This window comes from Bombyx mandarina, chromosome 22 (genome assembly GCF_030267445.1).
Source record: "Bombyx mandarina strain Sakado chromosome 22, ASM3026744v2".
In the NCBI taxonomy this organism is placed as follows: Eukaryota; Metazoa; Arthropoda; class Insecta; order Lepidoptera; family Bombycidae; genus Bombyx; species Bombyx mandarina.
Window position 1 is genome coordinate 13,794,636 of NC_143228.1, and position 23,157 is coordinate 13,817,792.

Below are 23,157 nucleotides of genomic sequence, written 5' to 3' on the forward strand. Positions count from 1 at the left end.
AGCCACGACGTCATATAGGCCAGCGTCGAAGATACCATGTGACCATCGACACATACATAAATAAAAATGTGAAGCACATATAAAAATTGTTTTTCAATTTTCCGTGATAAAAAAAAATTCTAAACAACGCGTATTCGAAGCACAGGAAATTATATAATAACAAACAGAAAACGCGAGATAAAACCGTAAAACTATTTTAAATTATACAGGAATAAAATATTAAAACATTTAAATGTTCTTTTACATTTCAAAAAATTTAAAAAATAACGTTTCTGAATACATGTACCTACATGAGATGTGAAGGAATTATCGCGGTGGATGATCAAAATTCACGTTTCAGTTCCTCCGTCTGACATGCGCTAACCGAGCGTGACGTGTCGCGGCACAGAACGACGGTGCCATCATCGGAAACATATTGCAATTGTTTTGTTTATGTTGTTACAGTTTCGGGAAAATAATATCTATTTTAAGCGAACACACAACATGCACTGTATCACTACATAGTATAAAACAAAGGCGCTTTCTCTGTTATCTGTCCCTATGTATGCTTAAATCTTTAAAACTACGCAACGGATTTTGATGCGGTTTTGTGAGTGATTGAAGAGGAAGGTTTATATGTATAATAACATCCATTAAATAGTGGAGAAATCAATAATAAATTACAGTTTCCGAAGCGAAGCGAGGGCGGGTCGGTAGTAATGCAAGATTTTTAGTATGGTAGTATACTATTTTTTTATGATTGAGGGATTCATCAGGACAGTTGGCCGGCAAGGGCTCAGCCAGGAGGGGTGGAATTTACTAACAGCTACCTGAGTTTCCTAAGGAGACCTAATAACTCAAGAGTAGCTGCTTCGCGAATGATTCTACTACAGAATCGGAATGGCGTCCCGCTGAGAAGAACCGGTGAGAAACTCAGCGGGCTGATGCATGGGTTAGGTTTAACGTGACCATACGTCCCGTTTTGGGCGGGATTGTCCCGTTTTCATGCTGTCCGTCCGGCTGTCCCCAACGAGAACAAAAATGTCCCGCTTTAATTTATCTGTTGTGCATGTGTTTATTACAAACTTACCGAATACTTATCCCAAATCCATATTGTGTTACAAAATACATACTAAAGTAACTCTAATTTTTCTGTAGAAAAGTAGTTTTTTGTTGCGAAATTATTTATAAATATTATTTTAAGCGCAATTTGGTGTAGGAATTAAGATGTCAGTGAGGGTAAGATAAGATAAATTATTTCAAGTAATTTCATTTTTTAAACCATTTTTTTTTCCTGGTAGCCTAAGGGGCTATTCCAGATACGCCCGGACCGGTAGGTGAGCTCACGGACTCAACCTGAGAGAGCTTACTAACACTAGCCCCAGCAAGAGCAATGATTCGTGAATCTATCATCGGATCGCAATCGCGACCCACTGAGAAGATCTGGCGAGAAAATCGGACCCCTAATACGAGTCCTTGGCTATTATCACGATACCTTATCTTCGAAATCGAATTGTGCTTTCAAATAAACTCTTCGTGTGGGTGAATACATGTTAATGATTTCGTGTAAAGACCGCTCACCAGTTCAGTTCTGCCTGATGTATGACGTATTTTATTCACAGCGGATTTACATTGCTAGTCTCACTAATTCGTTTGACATTGTTTTGCTTGAAATGTATTGTGTTCATTTTTTTAGTTGTGGTCCGTGATAATTTGTTGCTTGCTCTCTCTTAATATTATTTTGCATTAGCTTGCTCACGTCGCTTGCTGTAAAGTGTGTTTAGACGCCTACAGCCATCATATAGTGGGTCACACAAAATACGAATAAAAATATAAATTATATAATAGATCGTAATTAATAATAAGCTCGCAACGGGTCGCGAAACAGTCTGGGTTTGAAAGGCTAGGAGATCCCTTGTGCTATAGCAATGGTATACATTTTAGGCTTAGGCGCCCAAAATACGCCACTACGGATCCACCCGATCCATTAACGGTGCTTTCAGGTACCACAAGCACCGGTCACCGTCCTCGTCGAACCCGTCGATTGCGAAGAAGAACTCAACGAGCGAATTAACCCACAGACACAGCCAACTGAGTTTCTCGCCGGATCTTCTCAGTGGGTCGCGTTTCCGATCCGGTGGTAGATTCTGCGAAGTACTGCTCTTGCTAGGGCCAGTGCTAGCATCACTCCAGCTTGAGCACCGTGAGCTCTCCTACACGTTCGGGCGAAGCTGATAAAGCCTCTCAAGGCTGTCAGCATAGGTAGAAAAAAAATAGGCTTAGGCCACATCTGACTGTGCGACTAGTCCACCAATTAAAAGTTACTCAGCGAGCTATGGAGCGAGCTATGCTCGGTTTGTCATTGCGAGACCGAATACGCAATGAGGTCATTCGGGCAAAGACCAAAGTGATCGATATAGCTCGCAGAGTTAGTAAGCTGAAGTGGCAGTGGGCTGGTCACATATGTCGCAGAACCGATAACCATTGGGGTAGACGTGTTCTGGAGTGGAGACCGCGAACCGGCATACGTAGTGTAGGACGCCCTCCTGCTAGATGGAGCGACGACCTGTGCAGGGCAGCTGGCAGTAACTGGATGCGTAGAACCGAAGATCGGGTTCAGTGGCGAGCTTTGGGGGAGGCCTATGTCCAGCAGTGGACTGCCGCAGGCTGATGATGATGATGATGAGGCCACATATGTCGAGATTATTATTAAATTAGTTTTTTAAAGGAGAAAATCATGTATATTCTTAATCTTATGCTGGCGCCTTTTTAATTCAGCGAATGTCTTCTAAAATTACAAGTGAAATTCAAATTACCTTCACGATCGATTTTCGCGCTTATTAAATTTATTTAATTATTTGCAAAGAATAAGACGTTGGTATATCACTTATACCACTTAAACTATGATATATTCGAAGCTAGAGAGGTAATAGAATAATTATAAACGCAAATTTCTACTGTAAGAGTCGTTTTAATTACTTCTTGTGTTTATGGAAGCCGAAAAATGCTAATTGAACTGGTACTAAAACAGGTAATTGACTTCTGCGACCGGTTTCCAGCAAGCGTTTCAGAATCAGCCAATAAAATCATTAGACTTGTACAAATAAGACAAAATAATCATGTATATCGTTTTATTGATTCAGTGATAATTACGTTCTAGTCCAATTAATTAAAATAATAGGTTAAATGTAAATAGAAATAAATGTACATAAATAACTCTTAAAATTTAAGATACAAAAATATAAATGTAAAAGTCCATTATACAACTATCTACAACTGAATGATTTTCCTTTGGTTTTCACATACGGGTCTTCTATATGAAAACTTCAATGGTTTCATTCTCACTGATTTTATTTCAAAAGACTAATAGAGAAACAGTAACGAAACATCGGACTAAAAAAAATAGTTTTGTTACTGACGATGACTGAAAAATCGTTCGAAAAAGTAAAAAAAAAACAATTTTTTAACGACTTTAGAATCCACATTAAAGTTTATGACTTAGTCAATTTTTTTAAGGGCATGATGTTATTTGTTGCTGAATCAACGAATTAATGAAATATTGAAGCGAATGAAAGAAAAAAAATACAACACAAATCAGTTTTATATGTCACGCATTCATTTTATTACTAATTACATCAAAGTACTGTTCATAGTATTTACATTTTCATGAAAACGTTACAAATCTAATAAAACATTTTATATTGATCTATCTACAACAAACATTTCTATTTTCTATAAAGTTACAAATTAACTGTACAATAACTATTCTAAAGATTCAAACGCTCATTTCTAAACTTAAATGTAATCAATCATATTTTACTCCTTTATATTTTTACAATTTTTTATTTTATTTAATCGAAAACCGAACTTGAATGAATGTTTTATTGAGGAAGTAAGTGAAGGCTGATTTACTCTATTTATTAAATAACACCATCTCGAATAACTCGATCACTGCTCGGTTGTTAAGCAGGTTCTTTTTAGATCTTTAAATTGATATCAGCCAATAAAACGAATGAAAATTATAATCTTTTCATGCTGCTTATCTTGTATATTGGCTAGAAATATGTATCTTACGATAAGCTAGAAAATACGTCATAGCGTCTAAATATTACAAATGAGATGATTGAATATATTGTTCGAAAGAGAGCACTCGTCATTAATTGTCTTTTATTATAGCATGCCAGAAACTTTCTCAGAATTGCCAACAATAACTATATTAAGTTTTAAGAAACACACGGGCGATGCGGAAACACACAGATTAGTATCTTTTGCTTAACATACAACATATTATTTTATCTTGCTACCGATCTGATTTCAGTAGCTACAATTTTTCCTTTTTTTGCTCTAAATATTAATAATCTTAGCATCTAAGGATACATTCTATTTGCACGTAAACTAATTAATTATATTATTATAGTTTATTGAACTTGTAGTTCAACTAACTAAAATCTATACATTCGAAATACCTGTTCACACTTAAAATTAAGAATATCATGAAAATGGTGAGTCACTTTTTTTTTTAATAAACACATTGACATAAATAGACAAATCAAAATCTGACACAATTTTTTTTTTTAAATTAATTTATTTTAATCGAGAGGATCATGTAAACAGAGAGGCTATTACTTAGTTTTGGTTAATCTTTGGCATTGTTATTATTTCATTATTAGTTACATCTATTCTTACAGTAATAGTAAAATACACGACTACAACACGGCAAGACACGGCATAACTTTCTTTGGTGTTTATTATTTGGTAGAAGTTACAAAAAACACAAGTAATTTGATGTATTTATTATTTATCTTAAAATCATATGAAGCCTTTACCGGTAAATATAATAATATAACAAAGTAAAAAGCATTGCATTTGAATCAAAATTTCCCAGCATGTTAATAGAGTATTTGTATTAAACTAAATTTAAAAAAAAATCGAAATATAATAAAATAGCACCTAATCTCTTGTATTCTAATTTTAAATTGCTCTTTTAAATTATGTACAGTTAATCCCTAATAAAAAATCTTAGCATCATTTTTTAATTGGTTACCTTTTCGTATTTCGTTCAAAAATTTGAAATTGTACATTTACACGGTTATGTGTCTTCGTGTAAACTACTAATATAAAATAGTTAAATAAACAAATTATTAAACAAATGTAAAATAAAAAAAAAAAAGTTTTTAATCTCTCACAATTATTAAAAATACATTCATGTATTCGGAACTAAAAATCTCAACTGGGTTATCAACTGGGTTATGTTTAAAATTGATTTCAATTCAACTGATAAAATGTCTTAGAATAATGCCTCTAAGTTATCACTTGATAACTTATGGATATGCTTTTAACAACATCTGTTTGTACATGTTTAATCAAAGGCCTATTTCATTATACTATAGCACAGATTTGATGCCTCTGAAATAGCCTCTCACTTAATTTGAGGGTTCGTTGACCTTTCATAATCTGTCAGTTTCTGTTCTAAAAGTTTAAATCAATCGCAGACACAATTAAAGTACTCTTATGGTTCACCCAAGCGAATAAAAAAAAAATCATTAAATTTTTTTTATTTCGGAAAATGTTTTAAACACAACTAATAAGACGCGATATTAAACCGTACAAATCATTTAAACCTTAACTCCTTATTCGCATAGGACACTAACTTAACTATTCGTATTAATCTAATTTTCTATGAAGCGATCCCGACGCGGAGCTTAACACTGATTATTATTTTGTCCACATTGAAAATGTTGCACTTATTCACTGAGTTGTCTCTCTGGATGTAATCACATTACAGCCGGGTTATACACTAAATCGTCTTCGTCACTATACTACTTTCACTCGGGCTGGAGCTATCCTCAAACCTCTGGTTTTTCAATTCCTGCAATAAATAAAAACAAGTGAGGAGCCGGCTTGAACTTCCTTGAAGTATGTGCCCTAATGTCGAAAATTTGAGATGAAATAATCTAAGCTTTCGATTAACTAAAAAAATGGTTGCTACTATATGATGACAAATAACAATTAATTGTCACATTAACAATTAATCATCCTACGCTTGATAGCAATGGGAATTGCGTAAATAAGGATTTTTTTTAAATAAAATCAAGTTCTAAAATGTATCGAAAATTGGACATCATAAACTCTTAATTTAATTAATAAGAGCTTATCAAGATAAGTTCGCTAAGGTATGCTTACTCGGGACGTGACAAGCCTTTGGACCACAATTTCGAGACGATCTCCAGCGGCCGCTATCAACGGTACTGTCAAACAGCAATCGTAGTCCACTGTTCTTGTTCCATTCACCTGAAGAAAGAAAAATAAACATCTAAAATACGGCAAAAACAGAGGCTTGATTCCCAAAATTCCCAAAAGATAAAAGATTAATTATACCATTTTCTATCTGCGGAATCGAAGGATTAAGATCTCAAATAATAAGAAATTGCATATCCAATACAAGTTGTAATAATATACTCGGAGATCGGTTCGAAGTTTTCCGGGTACGTATGTTTTGTGCCAAAATCTGATATTTTAGCTCACCTGTAAAATCCTGTCATAAGGCCGGAGCAAACCGACGATATCTGCAGGGCCGCCCTTCCTAATCCGGTTGATATAAACCCCCCTTTCATACAATCCGTCTGACACAGAGAATCCGTAATCATCGTAGATTGCGTCTTTGTACAAAATGACATGATGAATAGATCCTTTAGCTGGGGACAATGTCTCGGTACTGTATAAACCTAGAAGAAAAAAGTAACCTTTGTCATCAGAATGTAAGATAGAATTTTCATTGTCTCGTTGACTTTGTGTGAGTGACCTTTCTGAATTTTCCTATTCAAATTACTTTGTACGTAAAAAATACATTCTTATTATTTTTAAGTGTATAAGGAACTGATATAATTATGGTTTGGTTTTTTTATAATATAAGTTGCATTTGGTAAGATATAAAAAGAGGTCTAAATTACCTGGGACGTCATTTTCGTAAATAGGGCTGGTGGAGAATTGAAAGCTTGTCCCCGGAACTCCGGGCTTCATTGGTGATTTTTGAGGTGTTGTTACCGTGTAGATACCGTTATTCAAAAAATCATCCCAATCAGGCCTCCTGGTTTTTGGTGATACAAAACCATATGGTCTCATCTGCACGTATTCACATTTGCACGAAGATCTTTCCATGTTATGCAATTTGCAGTCTTTCATTGTCGAGGTCAAAATTTCAATTTGCTGCACGTCGTCTTCTCTCGTTATATTTTGTTTATTTTTTAGCGTAGCTTCAGGAATGATACAGTTATTTTCATAATGGAAAGTTTTAAGCGAATTGTTCAAAGAATAATTTGGTAGTGGTAAGTCGTTGATAGTGTATGGTGCGGCTGAGTTGAATGAAGCCATAAGCTTATCATCATCCGATGGAGAATATGGTTGTTTCTCCGTAATTCGGCTTTTATCTGGAACTGCGTATTCTATAACTTCTGAGGTACCTACGACATAAACTTTTGTACGGTTATTGATGGAAATGTTTTACGATCATATTCATATTAAGGATTTTAAACTCACCACAGTTCGCACTTGTTCTAACTGGTGTATTCTGATCCCAAGATTCAACAGCACTATCGTTAGATAAGCCTGGACTTGATGTCGAATGGCTAGAATCCCTTGCACTCGCTGATTCTGCATTATCCAAAGATCCTAATAATGTGTTTCTGTTTTAATCTATTCACTGGTGGTAGGACCTCTTATGAGACCTCTTTTAAGGTACCAACCACCACCCTGCTTATTTCTGCCGCAAAGCAGTAATGCATTTTCGTTTGCAAGGTGGGGCAGCCGTTGTAACTATACTGAGACATTAGAACTCATATCTCAAGGTTAGTGGCGGCATTTACGTTGTAGATGTTTATGGGCTTCGGTGACCAGTTGACACCAGGTGGGTTGTGAGCTCGTCCACCTATCTAAGGAATAATAAAAAAAAACAGTTTTTTTGTAAGTTACAATACAATTATGCTTTTTTTTTAATTACCTGTTACTTTCCTGCACAGTTGCAACTGAACTCTTTGACCACTTTGTTGTAGTAATTTTATAGCTTCCGACAACGGTTTGTTCAAAACACTTTCACCATTTATACTCAACAGTTCATCACCTATAGCTAGTTTACCACACTTCTCAGCCACACCACCTGTGAAATAGGTATTTTGTATTTTCAACGCCATTAAAATTTTAATGAAAACATTAATCTTGTTAAGAGGCCTATTACAGGTGAATTGTGTAAAAAAAAACAAATTAAAAAACAAAGATTTCTTCATACCTTCCACCAATCCACTTAACAGAATAGGTTGGTTTATATCTTCGCTACCCGCAATCGTTAATCCTAAGGGACCGTTTTCTTGCTTTATGAGCTCTACAGTAAAAACAGCATTATTTTCGTTACTACAATGGCTTCTTTCACTTTCTTTAGCACTGTTGTTTGGACTATCAGTATGATGTCCTGAATCTTCTCCGCTGTGCACTACAGCTTTAGTTTCTATATTACTGAAACTTTGTAAGGTAAGTTTTGCGTTCTTGTGTACATTTGACCAGTCTTCTGTTAAATCTCTTTTTCTAACCTTCAACGTAATTATGTCTTCTGGTGAATTCTGTAGTATATTAAATGCTGTGTCCTACAAATCATAATTGTTGTGTATTAATATTTCTATACGAAACATGCATTAACTTTATAAAAGTAAAATTTTCATCTGTTAAATTTAAAATGCATTACAATTACAAACATTATGAAATCTTACTAGCGATAAATTATGAAGTGGCTGTCCATTGATAGCTAGGAGTTGATCTCCTGGGGCAAGAGCTCCACTTCGATGTGCAACGGATCCAGGCTTGATGTCTGATATCATCATTGGTTCTTCATTACTCAGTAATTTCTGCTTACACCCTGCGATGTGTTTTTAGTATAATGATCAAGCCAAAATTATTTGGGTAGATGAGTTATTGGCCATGACGTTGTTAAATTAAACGAGTTTACTTAAATATGTATAGTTCTCAAACTAACATACATTAATACTTTGCATACTTTAATGCAAAGTTAACCCAAAAATTAACATAATCTTTATTTTTTATTTTGGAGATCTTGATAATTATTAATGTATTAAATAAAATAAAATAAAAGAAAATCATATCGATAAGTCAATCGAACATCCTTAAATTCGTGAAAATGATGTCAAAAGCTTGTGTTACATAGATAGGTACGATTTAAGTTAATAAAATCCATTATTCGCATTAAAATTTGACTTCAATTTCAAATATTTGAATAAATAGCAGTGCTCATGTTGTAGAAGGTGGTGAGCTATGTAGTATTCAGTATTATTTATGTACAGTACTGTACAGTACTATTCAGTACTATTTATATACAGTATTGTACTGTACAGTACTATTCAGTAGCTTCTGAATATTCAAATTCAAATTCAAATTCAAAATCATTTATTTCAACTTGGATGTCATCAAAAACACACTTGTTGAATGTCAAAATGTAAAAGAAAATGTTAACTCTACCACCGGTTCCAAAAAAAGCCACAGTCTTGAGAAGAACCGGCGAAACAAACTCAGCAGGCTTTTTTTTTTTTTGTATTTTCTCAACTATTTTCTTTTTTTTTTAAACAAGAAAACATATTTACAGTATACAAAAAAACAAGTCAAAAAAATACAATTCAAATAAATAATAATAATAATGAAAAATGAAAAGGCCAGGAGCGAACGCCTCATTCCCACGTAGTGCCATCTAGTAAAAAATCCTTAACTTTATAATATGCCTTGTTGCACAAACGTTCCTTGACAGTTTTCTTAAATCTATGAACAGGTAGTAGTTGAACGTTTTGTGGGATCTTGTTGAAAAGCTGTACACCCAGCCCCCTGAAAGAGTTGCTTATTTTCTTAATTCGAGCCGCCGGCAACGCAAGCCTATGTTTGTTCCTAGTGTTCACATTATGCAAATCGCAGACTCTGGGGAATTCTACAATGTTTTTACGCACGTACAATAAATTTTCAAAAATGTATTGGGACGCTAAAGTTAGAATTTTGATTTCCTTAAACTTGTCCCTCAAGGATTCCCTCGGGTGCATATTATAAATAGCACGAATAGCCCTCTTCTGCAGGATGAAAATCGTTTCGACATCGGCAGCATTGCCCCATAGCAAAATGCCATAGGACATAACACTATGAAAATAACTGAAATAAACTAGACGTGCCGTATCTTCATCAGTATACGTTCGTATTTTTTTTACCGCAAACGCTGCAGAACTAAGTCTATTCGCTAACTTGCATATGTGAGGACCCCACTGCAGCCTGGAATCAACTGTTATACCAAGAAAAACTGTCGAATCAACAAGCTCCAGTGTCTCTCCACTTACAATGATATTAGTGTCTACTTGTCTAACATTAGGTGTGGTAAATTTTATACATTTTGTTTTTTTGTTATTTAATAACAGATTATTAACACTAAACCAATGTACCACGCGCGAGATAGCATTACTTCGGCCATAAGCAAATCTGCCTATTTAAGTATATTGATTCCAAAAATTCCCCTTACCTGTAATTGTTACTCCAAGGCCAGCAGTAGTTTTAGCTAATTTAACATTAAATACACCACTAGACGCTTCTATGGTATTAGGCATACTGAATTCCACATTTAAAGTTAAGTATTTGTTGTTATGAGAATCATTTCTCCGTTGTAAAATTTCATTTGCAACATCAACAGTTAGGTTTTCATGTCCATTGATGGACATTACTCTGTCCCTGATTTGCAAGCAGCCAGACCTAAAAAATAGTGTGGTATGTAGTCAAATATTTTAATTTACTTTTAATGAGAATTTTTTTTTGTAATGTTAAATATGTTATTTTTTATCCTTGATGAGGGAGGAATTATGCTAATTTATTGATTAAAACTTGTTATTATCTGTGTAAGAAAATTTTTACAGTCATAATTTTATTTAAGCATAAAATTTCCCTGTATAGATAAAACAAAAAACTAATTCCATTTTCACATTTTTTAAATCTTATTTGAGGACCTGTTATTCTTAAAGAATAACTAATAAGTCGAACTTCATTATAAAGTATTTAGGCACCTAAGTTTTGTAATATCGCTTTCACATTTTTATCTTGACGGCCATTTTATTACAGGTACCTAATAATTTCCAAGCAATTAGAAATATCGTTGCGTAATTACTTAATCATATTTTTACACTATAAATAATAAGTGTTTAAGTTCATTTTATCATTTTACTATGAAGATAATATTTTGATGTGTCAGTTAATATCATCAATTTAACAAAAGCTAAATTGAATCTTCGTGTGTCATCAACACAACAATAATATTACAACAGAACAGAAGAAAAGAATATTACAACACAATATAACATAGGTAAAATCTTAATCAAGTAAAGTAATGAATTTTCGTGTGTCATCAACACAACAATAATGTTACAACACAACAGAAGAAAAGAATATTACAACACAATATAACATAAGTAAAATCATACTAATAATAAATCGTAGAACAGAACTCACCGATAAGCTGGTGACTGAGAAGAGACATGTGAAATAACAAGTACAGTGTTGTCTTCGTGGACAGCCAAACCGCTGCTTTGGCCCGGAGGCACTTCCAGCTGGATGTTGAGAGACTCCACGCGACATACGCCCATGCTCATATAATTCTGCTGATTTTCTGCTAAAAAAACAGATTTATTTGATGGTCACTAAAAATTAAAACTAATTTTGCGGCTTTTTATTGTAAATATGTCGTTGTCGTGGCCCAAGGGATAAGACGTCCGGTGCATTCTTGTTGAGCGATGCACCGGTGTTCGAATCCCAGGCGGGTACCAATCTTTCTAATGAAATACGTACTCAACAAATGTTCACGATTGACTTCCATGGTGAAGGAATAACATCGTCTAATAAAAATCAAATCCGCAAAATTATAATTTGCGTAATTACTGGTGGTAGGATCTCTTGTGAGTCCGCGCGGGTAGGCACCATCACCCTGCCTATTTCTGTCGTTATAATGTTCTCAAGTTTTGTTAATAGATTTTTTTTATTGCTTTGATGGGTGGACGAACTCACAGCCCACCTGGTGTTAGGTGGTTACTAGAGCCCTTAGACATCTAAAACGTAAATGCCGCCAGCCACCTTGAGATAAGAGTTCTAAGGTCTCAATATAGTTACAACAGCTGCCCCACCCTTCAAACCGAAACGCATTACTGCTTCACGGCAGAAATAGACGGGATGGTGGTACCTACCTGTGCGGACTCACAAGAGGTCCTACCACCAGTAAAATGGGACTCAGTTCAAATTAATGGGATTCAGTTCGAAGTCAGATAGTATGTAGCAGAACTCATTTCTGAATGATGACATTGATTCCAACAAATCTACTACACTAGAGGAAAGACAATAAATTACTAATCCCTCAACAAACTTTTGATAAACACGCCTTCGCGACCCAATTAACAGTAGCGTCAAATTACCATAATGCACTCGCACGAACTACCCTAACGAACACATCCTAAACAAATATGGGTGTTGGAACTGTTTTTACTCAGTAAATTAATTATATGTGTCTTTACGTCACAGACCCTTTGTCATTCGATGGTAATTTGTTGTAGCTTTGGAAGTCTTTGATGTCAGGTCAAAGGATTATTACATTAGAAAGGTCTACATGAAGATTTTTCACCAGAACGACTTTACGATCTCGGCTCTTGACAGCAACTACCATACAGTTAATACCGTCATGAATAGTAGTTGCACGATTATTTTTAATGTCACCGTCTATTATTTGTTTTATATGCTTACTCTGTACATGTGGTGTCAAATAAGGAGTTATATTATTATTATTATTTAGAGTTAAGTACATCTTCTGCTAAAGGCCAGTCTTATAATTTCCATTTTGAACTATGTTACCCTATCTTGAATACTTGTAGGAACACGTTATAAGCTGATATTCATAATACTAGCATTTAGCCTACGTGTTTCGAAAAGTAGTCACGCTTTTGAAGAACGCAATTGAGACTTGTAAGAAATATCTCCATAGAGATGATAATAGTAATGCTTAATTAAAACTATTTTTGCAGTTTAATCATGTGATTATATGCGATTATAATAATTATTATTATTGGAACGAAGTTCCTTACGGCAGGCTTGGAGGAGATAGGGATTTTACTGCGCGACCGAACTGAAAAAAATGTGATAGTAAAAACCGTAAGAAAAAGTCCGTGGAATAAGGCCTTGTTTTCCGCACAGCGATATTTCACAGCGCGATTTTTTTTCGTAATTCTTTTTTTTTTTTATATGGAACTTCGTTCCTATCCGGTGTCCCACGATACCACACATCTTTTTTGGAGTTTACTCCTTTAGAATCGATTTACATATATAGGCCCGGGGTATGAAAATTATGGGGACCAAAATCGTACTAGCATGTCACACGAAATGCGTTATGCGCCTGATTGGCTCCTGATTGCGTGATGCGTGCGCGCGCCAATCAAAATCGTACTAGCATGTCACACGAAATGCGTTATGCGCCTGATTGGCTCCTGATTGCGTGATGCGTGCGCGCGCCAATCAAAATCGTACTAGCATGTCACACGAAATGCGTTATGCGCCTGATTGGCTCCTGATTGCGTGATGCGTGCGCGCGCCAATCAGGAGCCAACGCGCGGCCGCGTTATCGCAGGTGACGCCGGGCTGCTGCGCCGGCAGTCCGCCACAAAGCCTCGTACTGATCGCGCGTTTCTCTCATTATTGTATTTTCATATATTTGTTAGTCGTTTGTTTTGTGTCTCGTTAATTTGTTAATAATCTGTAGTGTATCGTGTTGTCGTAATATAGAACTATTTCTCGTATTGTTTCGTTTAATTTTTTATATCCAGTAAACTCCAGTCGTGCGTCGGAGCGGACACACACACTTTTTTATTTTTATATTATTTCCGTCGTTTCTAATACTTTAACGGCTTACGTGGTTACGTAAGATCTTAGGATGTTTCGCGTTTCGATGCATCGGTTTGTATCGATGGGAATACGTATTTGTATAGGGGTACTGAAAAAAGCATTGGAGTGTGGTACGTTGAGTAAATTTTCCAAAATATGTGAGAGATATAAATAAATAAATATTTATAAATATTTACTAACAAATAAATATTTACTAACAATCACGCCACGTTAACTGGTCCCGTGATAAGTTCGTAAAGAACTTGTGTTACAGGTACCAGATAACGGATATAAATGTAAGATTTTTATTATACACATACATATATTTAATATACATCCATAACCCTGGAAAAGACATTTATATTTATCATACAAATATCTTCCCTTGGCGGGATTCGAACCCGCGACCCCCTTGTGTAATGACCATGTCACTTACCACTACACCAGACGGCCGTACGTACCGTATATATTAATTTGTTTTGTTTATATTTTATAGTTTGTTCCTTCATCTACAGCAAGTCAATCGATAATATTGTTTAAAAGCATATGTATGAATCGTAAATAAGAAACATTTCCAGTTTCTAATACTGGAGTGCACATTTTGAACATAAATAGTATCTATAAATACAAAACTAAAAGCTACGCTACTTAGAGCCATGTGGATCAAAGTGATTGCTTTTCAATTAATGTTATCGGTTAATCAGAACTAAATGTGAAGCTAGTTCCAATGAACTGCAATGAGTAGCATTATTAAATAATTTGAATCGTGTGTTATTACAAATTATTAACGAAGTTTAATTAAAACATTGAGTTTCAAATGTCATTTTTTTACAGTTGTAGTACTACCGGAAGATTTGGTTACATTGTCTTTGGATATGAAGTAGAAAATTGAATAACAGACCGAAACGCAAAATTACACTGTCGCAAAAACTATCAGGATGTTGATGGCCATTCGTGTGGTCTCGTAATATGTCCTGCTACTAATAAAGAGAAGTCATTTATGATAGTGGTATTTTCTAGAAACCACAAATTAATTATTACTAGAGGTCCCGCAGTAGTCGAAATTCGACTATAATTAATTGGAATTGTAAGTTTGTACCCTATTATGATTGTATTTTATTTTTCTATAATCACAAATTTCGCCAAGGCTACACTATAAAAAAATATTAATAAAGACAAACAATATTTAATCTATTCTCAATTTGACCACAGACGTCAAGAACAAAAGTTTGACAATAAATAGTATGCATGCGTGTGTGCGTCAAATACATGGTATGTAGTGTGTGTAATGTTTTCTTTATTGATTTTATGAATCTTTTATGCATTATTTTAAAAAAATATTAGCATTGTGCACTTCTTCTTTATATTCTCTACTAGCGACCCGCCCTCGCTTCGCTTCGGAAACATTAAAACACATATGAAACAAAAAAAAATAAATAAAAAAAAGTAGCCTATGTTCATCAGGGACAATGTCGGCTTCTAATGGAAATAATTTTTCAAATCGGTCCAGTAGTTTCGGAGCCTATTCGAAACAAACAAATCTTTCCTCTTTATAATATTAGTATAGATAAGTGTGGAAAATTTCATACTCCTCCGTCCGCGCAATTTTCGTAAAAAGGGATACAAAGTTTTTGCTTCACGTATTAATATTATAGATTAACGGCGGAAATTAACAAAATCCAAATTGACCTACCAACAAAACGTTGTGATCGAAACTATTCACATAAATACTTGTGTAATTTATATCAAGTACTCCGCTCTTATCCTGCACCGTAAACACAGCGGTGCCTTTAAATCCCATAAGATCCCATAACAATAGCATTAACCCGGGACTGACTCACCGTAATCGTCTGTTAAGCCAAGTTTTGGCATCGAACTTTGTCTGAAGTTCCTTTGCCTGTGCTTCTTAGCGTTGAGGGTCGACGAGCCGGATACTGAGTTTTCTGAAAACAAGCACACATTTGAGGTTCATTGTACTTAACATAGTTTTGTGGGTAAAGTTTGAAGTGCGTGTTTTTATTAATTATCTACGACGTCCAAGCTAGCTCGGTACGTATCTAAATGGTAAGTATCCGGGGGCCCTTTGATTTACGCTTCCTTCAAAAGTTTAGGAATATATTAGAAACTAGCTGTAGGTACCCGTCCGCTTCGCTGGGCATTTAACATTATCATTATTATTTCTCACCCCCACAAAGATTCTCATCATTGACGCCCCCGCAACTGGTGTAGGGAGTCCAAAAAGGGAGTCATAAAAATATTAGCCTATCCATTAAGTGCATGTATTTTCTACATGGATACCAAGTTTCAAATCAATCGGATGCATGGTTCAGTAGTTATAATGGAACATCCGTAAAAACCACTGTAGATTAATACATTATTAGGTATATATTAGAAAGGTAGATACAAAAATACGTCAAGATAGGATCGAACTGAATTTATTAAGCCGTGATCACATTACTACTTATTCTGGCAACAGTTGTACTGGCTTTTATAATTAAGATCATCTGTCCTAGACTTAATATGCACCGATGGTGTTTAGTACAGTTGAACAGATAAGAAAGCCTTTGCTCGATTCGCGATATTTTATATATCGATTATTTTATTCATTGGTTAGATGTGGACGTAGGGTGGACGAGCCCATAGACATCTACAACCTATATGCCGTAACCGACGTTGAAATATGCGATCTAAGGTCTCAGTATAGTTACAACGGCTGCCCCACCCTTCAAACCGAAACGCATTACTACTGCTTCGCGGCAGAAAAAGGCGGGGTGGTGGTACCTATCTGTTTCCCAAGAGATCTCACCACCAGTAATTTTATTTTGTATCATGGCAATATCATAATCGTTTTATATGTATATTCCCAGATCACGAGGGAGTGCGTAAAATCGCTTTTTCTCTACTTGCTAATTTCGAACAAAAGTTTCAGTAGCATAATTGAGCCGAAATGAAAGAGACGGAGCTCAAAGTGAAATTTAATTTCACTTCAGCGAACGTAAATTTATATCTGAGATCAAGAAGTAAAGCCTTTTGAATAATACAAGCCGAGTTTGATACACATATGTACGTAGGTATAATAGGTTTGTGTGGAGGTGCTGTAAGTTAAGAAGCAATTTTCGTCCAATTTTAATTGAATTAAAATCATTTCAGTCCATCTATCACACAGTTTTATAATTTAACTAGCGACCCGCCCTCGCTTCGCTTAGGAAACATTAAAACACACATGAAACCAAAAAAAATAAAATAAAAAAAGTAGCCTATGTTCATCAGGGACAATGTCGGCTTCTAATGGAAAAATAATTTTTCAAATCGGTCCAGTAGTTTCGGAGCCTATTCGAAACAAACAAACAAACAAATCTTTCCTCTTTATAATATTAGTATAGATTATTTACAAAGTTGCTGATAGTCACATTCACTTTTTATACTATATTTTATATATAAATAGCTTTTGAGGTTTTGTTAACTTAAATTGATATTTCAATTGTATTGTGACGCGCTGGAGTTCGGGATAAATAAAATTCCACTGAATTACAAGTTAACAGTGTATTTACACTTAGAGCACTTAAAACACTTCACAAACACTTTAAAATCCTCAATTCGCTTCTTCCGCTTCGCTTCAGGTGATCTGTTCGCTGTTTCGCTTCGAGTTGTTCTGATTACTGACTGAATGCGTGTCATCTCTGCAACGCTTTTATAGCCGATACCATATCCCTAGAATTATCGAGAATATTCCACACATTTCTAGTATTGTATTTCCGCTATCTGACAATAGATGGCGTTGTACTTCTCGAGCATTCTAGGTGCTACTAGATCCTTCGATATTCTTTCGACGATTCGGCGATAGATGCCGTTACTCTTACCGGCGTAACAGTTAATGATTTTCAAACGTATGCATTGTGCAGACAACAGCGACAAATGGCGTATGTTTTTTCCTTTGCGATCTGCCACCAGTCTTCAGACTGTCAGAGGTGTTGTGATGGGATATGTTTGTTGAAACAGTTGGGTTCATGCCCCACCGGTCAAAATGAAGCCGAAGTCTTAAATGTATTGAGTAGCGGTTTCCGCAATATTGAATGCGGAACTCTTAATCGATACACAGAAATAGACCGGTTAGGGTAGTGGTACGTTTAGCATCTACCCGTTGAAACTTATGCTCTACCGTCAGTATTTAACTAAGGCTATACAAAGTTTACCTGAAGCTTCTGAGTAACAGTTAATCAAGTCTTGACTACCATCGTCCCCTATCAATTTCGAATCGGTTTTCATTAAGAACTTTCCAGCGTCTAATAAAGTTTTAGTTCCGTTCGCTCAAATAGTCAGCAGCTCATAGGAAACAGTGAAAACTTCGAGTAGCTCATCTAAGCTGCTATCAAAGACAAACGGGGAGGCCTGAAGATTCTCTTACTAAAATTGCTTTACGATTATGGTCCTGGTAGTTTTTCATATGCCCGTACGTTTACAGATCAGGTTATATGGGACGTATAATTATTGATGAAAGTGAGACATAAAGGAGTAAGAGGATTTCCTGGGCCCACATTAGTAGAACGTCGTTTTTCTGCGTATTTTGAATGGTGTGCTTAATCGAGAGGAACTACAGTATTTCCCTCGGTTTTCGCGAGTCGTAGACATAATTATAACTACGTACACAACTATATAACATACAACACACATACAACTACAAAAACAAAAAAAAACAATTGTGTAAAAAATATTAATATTAAATTATTTTTGTTTACCAGTACTAATGTTATAAAATAGTTTAGTAATTAATTTAATGAATGTGATATCTGTGTATTGACTGTAGGCAGCGGCATTTTATAATGGATAAAAACATCGAAAAAAAAATTTGTACTAAATTTTGCACCGCCATAAATTATTTTTCTTCGGAGTTACTGAAAAAGTTATGAAGGCATACAGTGAATCGACTTTTTCAAAAACACATGCTTATGAGTGGTTTAAAGCATTCAACAGTGGTTAAAATATGATGGAAGATTTGTCCCTATCTGGTAGGCCTGAACGTCTGCAACTATAGTTAACACCGAAAACTGAAAGAATAGTTAGGTACTGAAAATCCTCATTCAAGTTTGAGAGAAATAGCCGCCGAACTTTCTTTGTCTCACGAGTCGATCCGTACTATTTTAAATGAATACTTGAGTATGAAACATGTTGTCTCTCGGCTAGTCCCAAAAGACCTGAAATTTCTCCCAAACCTCAATCGTAACAAAGTCACTGAGGACATGCTAGAACGGGTCAGTTCAGACACAAAATTCATGAAACTCATTATAAATGGTGAAAAGACGTGGATTTATGAGTTTGACATGCAAACTAGTCAACAAGCTTTGGAGTGCCTTGCAACTAAATCAGAACCGAAAAAAACCACGTCAAGTCTGTCAAAACTCAAAGACATGTTGAGTATTTTCTTTGACTATAGCGGTGCTGTGCACTCGGAATTCTTGCCAGGAAAGACGAATGGTAAATTAAAAATATTATCTTTATGCGACCTTTAAAAGAGCAAATCCGACGAAAAAGGCCAAAGGCCAGATTTGTGCATATTCGCAAAAGGCCAATATTGTGAACGAATTTTTGACCAAAAGCTCAACAGGTACCATCGAACAAAAACCTCATTCAGCAGATATGGCTGACTTCTTTGTTTTTTCCTTTTAAACTAAAATTACCATGTCGTTTCATCCGTTTTCATTCGGTATAAGGAAGACATAAAGGAGAATTCGCGGCGAGAACTGAACTCGATTCCGAATTCCGATTGGATTATTCGTTGGCATAACTGTATCGTTTCTGAAGGTGTATACTTTGAAGGTGATAAAACAAATTCGGCTGAATAACTAATATTTTGTATATTATTGATCTTTTGTGGGTACTTTCTTCACCGTCCTCATATCATTTGAAAAAACAGAAGATAATGTTTAGGTTTCAATTGAAGAAATCAAAACAAAACCTTAACCCTTGAAATTGGTCAGAATTTTCTTTATTTAAAAAAAAAGCAACTTCTTAACAATTTAACCGCACTGACCTCGTGTGAACCGTCCAGCATGGGCTAAAACATGCCTCGGTGCTATATGAAGTCTCGTAAAACCGCCTTCGCAATTTTCCAAATAGCACATCACCTCTTCGGCGGTATAATTGTTTCCGTCAATGACGTGATCGTCGAAAGCCAGAAGCTGGTCTCCAGGATGTAGAGCACCGCACCTGCAAATGATTTATTCGTCTAAATCGTCATTAATTATTATTTACTACATAATTTTTCAACTTCCGACCCCATGCCTCCAAGGTGCATTAACGTAATTATTGATGTCTATGTGCCTGGCCACTTGCGGTATATCTGCTGGAATCTATGAATTGGTCTTCCTATATATAGCAATAAAAATGATAATTAATTTAATTTTCAAAATCTAATATGCAATTTTTAGTAAAACATCTTGTAACCCACAAATTTAGATACAATAAATCTCGTCAAACCAGCGTTAACTGTTACTTATATGATCTTTCAGATATCAATAAGCCGGTCATAAATTTGCAAGCAAAATGAAACGGATTAGTCTAGTATTAAGTTTATGTGACTGCTTTGAGACCCGCTAATGTAATTTAAGAGCATTTGAAGTAAGCTCTGCAAGCCGAGTGCTTAATCCTCGCTAAGTTAATCTGATGGCTGTGTTTTTACCTACAAATTTAGAAAGGCTTTCTCTTAATGTAAAGCAAATTAGTGTACAAGGTGGCTTTTTAATGTATTGGCGGGTAAACGAGCTTCACGCTTCAGTTTTAAGTGGTCACCGGGGTCCATGGACATCGCAAAGTGAACGTCGCTGTCTCCATGACGATGATAAAGTTACGATTGTGTTGTATGAAGAATATTACACAGATCGAAACTATTCACTATCCTGTCTGTACAACTGTTAACAGGATAGTGGTATTTACCCGTGTAGGTTTTCAATACACCTCGCTACCGGTAACTACACAAAATACCTTGAATGATTTTGTATGGACCTTGTTCCCTCCCGCCTTCCAAAAGTCTGGAATGTGTGCGATATTCAATAGGACGGAAAAGGGGAAAACAAGGAAAACTGATGGGGTTTATTTGTAAATAAAAAAATATATTTTGAGGCCTGAAAAACTGAAAAAAGTTCGAGTGACATTAATGTTTATATCAATGCTATTTTACCTATAATTGATTATTAACAATTACCTTAATAAAATGTTATCAATCAATTATGATGCTACATTAAAATTTATTTGACGTCCTAGCTCCATTTACCATTTAACGTAGATTATGTGTGTAAAACTTCCCATTGAGCGATTTAGTGTAACCTGCCAATTTACAATAACATGTCGGTCAGCCAAATCTCTGACATGTAACTACATATAATATAATATACACATATATGCATGATTTGAACATGACTGAACTCGTAGGTACTCTGAGCAGTCAAATGTCACTTTGCGTCTTGATCAATAGATTAAATCACTACCTCTATACTTCAAAGAACATTGAGAAGATTCTCGGCATAGTAAATCTTGGCAAGGTTAAAATATGATATCTTCTTAGTGGGAATAGATATTTCATCTTAAAATAAATGGAAGAAAAAATTTGAATTTGAATTCTTTTACTCATACTCATTTTATCGTCATAGAAGTCATTTATGAACACATGGTAATGTTTTTCCTTAGAAAAAAAATTGGAAGTGCTAATGCCCAATTGTAATGGATCTGCTCGCAGTATTTGAATACCGGCATGGTTGCATCGCTTGACACGTGTATAAAATTTTAGGACAGTTTGACTTAAAAGATGTTGTGTTAAGAAACAGGTGCAAGTTAAGGCCCGTCAAAGGTTTATATACCATTGATAACGACATATACCATTATAAGCCGTTAAAAATATACCAAGTCAGAAAATTCATTTAAAGTACAGAATGTGCAATTCGAGACGGAGGTTTCTCCTTTGAAAAGAAACTTTCTAATTAATGGTCAATCTTCTCAGTTTCATTCTTGGTAGTTTCGCTGACTTTGTTTCTAATAAAAAAGCCCCAGTACTTTTAGTACGGACTGAATATACGGACAGGCTGCTTATTTTTATCAAAACCAAAAATTTTGTTAACCACCGCAAATGGGCGGGTTAATAATCTGTCCTTTTAGACTTTTTTTTAGTGGTGGTAGGACCTCTTGTGAGTCCGCACGGGTAGGTACCACCGCCCCGCCTATTTCTGCCGTGAAGCAGTAATGCGTTTCGGTTTGAAGGGTGGGGCAGTCGTTGTGACTATACTGAGACCTTAGAACTATATCTCAAGGTGTGTGGCGCATTTACGTTGTAGATGTCTATGGGCTCCGGTAACCACTCAACACCAGGTGGGCTGTGAGCTCGTCCACACGTCTAGGCAATAATAATAAAAACTTAATATAAACATTGTGAATGCTTATCTTGAGCTTGCTGTGTGAAGCGAAAATTTAAAGTCACCTGTTTTCGTAATACATATAGTAGATGACAAACAATGTCTCCGCCATTAAGATAGATACATTTAATTTAAATTTTAAAACTCTTGTTTAAACTTTAGTTATAGAATAAAAGATAGAATCGGAACGTAGAAAAATAGGTGAAGAAAATTCTAGGATTCATCAACAGGTAATTTATACAGATCGGGATTCTTTTAATAACTAATCTCAAAAATGTTATCAAGTTCAGTTTCTTAGATTTCAGAAAAAAATACACTATGATTTACGATCAGACACTTGTGGCTCTTGTACGATCTTAACAGAAAAAAATTGTTAAAGCTTTGTTTTTCCTTAATTCGTACCTGTCTGTACTAATTGCATTACATTACTTAGGAAAGTTGTAATTGCGTAGCGGTACCGACATTAAAGGAACGAATTAAAAGCAATGGAACAATATAATAGGATTTTGTGAGCCTTCAGGTTTTCTGGTGGTCAGGCGTTTCTGAACTGCTTTCAAACGTCCAGTCAATTTTGGACTGAAGTAGATATTTCGTTGCGGTTTTTACCGTAAATAAGTAACATTTTGGCTTTATGACTTAGCATATGTGAAACGTTTTTCATGTATGTAGTTGTACGGTATTTTGGGCTACGGTTGACGATTATCACGTATCAAGTAGATCGTGCGTTCGTTTGCCCATTTTATATAATTAATGAATGGCCAACAAGAATAAAAGGACTTCAAGACTTTAACGGCCAATCATCATTTTTTCATTCATTATTCATCAATCATTATTTCTGTTC

The 23,157-nt window shown here is 35.3% G+C and overlaps 1 protein-coding gene across 7 annotated transcripts in view; it reads right to left on the bottom strand.

The window, feature by feature from the left end:
* Positions 1–3,096: 3,096 nt before the first annotated feature.
* The window catches only part of Grip (Glutamate receptor interacting protein), a 313,660-nt gene continuing 293,599 nt past the window's right edge, over positions 3,097–23,157 (bottom strand). For 4 of the 7 annotated variants that reach the window (XM_089737183.1, XM_089737189.1, XM_089737190.1 and 1 more), the window contains 12 exons: positions 19,946–20,121; positions 15,759–15,860; positions 11,509–11,668; positions 10,532–10,758; positions 8,736–8,881; positions 8,261–8,612; positions 7,976–8,131; positions 7,516–7,647; positions 6,930–7,451; positions 6,505–6,704; positions 6,163–6,270; positions 3,097–5,848 (listed from right to left, as the gene is read on the bottom strand). In XM_089737183.1, the coding sequence (XP_089593309.1) occupies positions 5,777–5,848; positions 6,163–6,270; positions 6,505–6,704; positions 6,930–7,451; positions 7,516–7,647; positions 7,976–8,131; positions 8,261–8,612; positions 8,736–8,881; positions 10,532–10,758; positions 11,509–11,668; positions 15,759–15,860; positions 19,946–20,121 (2,353 nt within the window). In that variant the 3' untranslated portion in view covers positions 3,097–5,776. The remainder of the gene's footprint in view (positions 5,849–6,162; positions 6,271–6,504; positions 6,705–6,929; positions 7,452–7,515; positions 7,648–7,975; positions 8,132–8,260; positions 8,613–8,735; positions 8,882–10,531; positions 10,759–11,508; positions 11,669–15,758; positions 15,861–19,945; positions 20,122–23,157) is intronic. The other 3 variants (XM_089737187.1, XM_089737185.1, XM_089737186.1) reach the window with 3 other exon arrangements.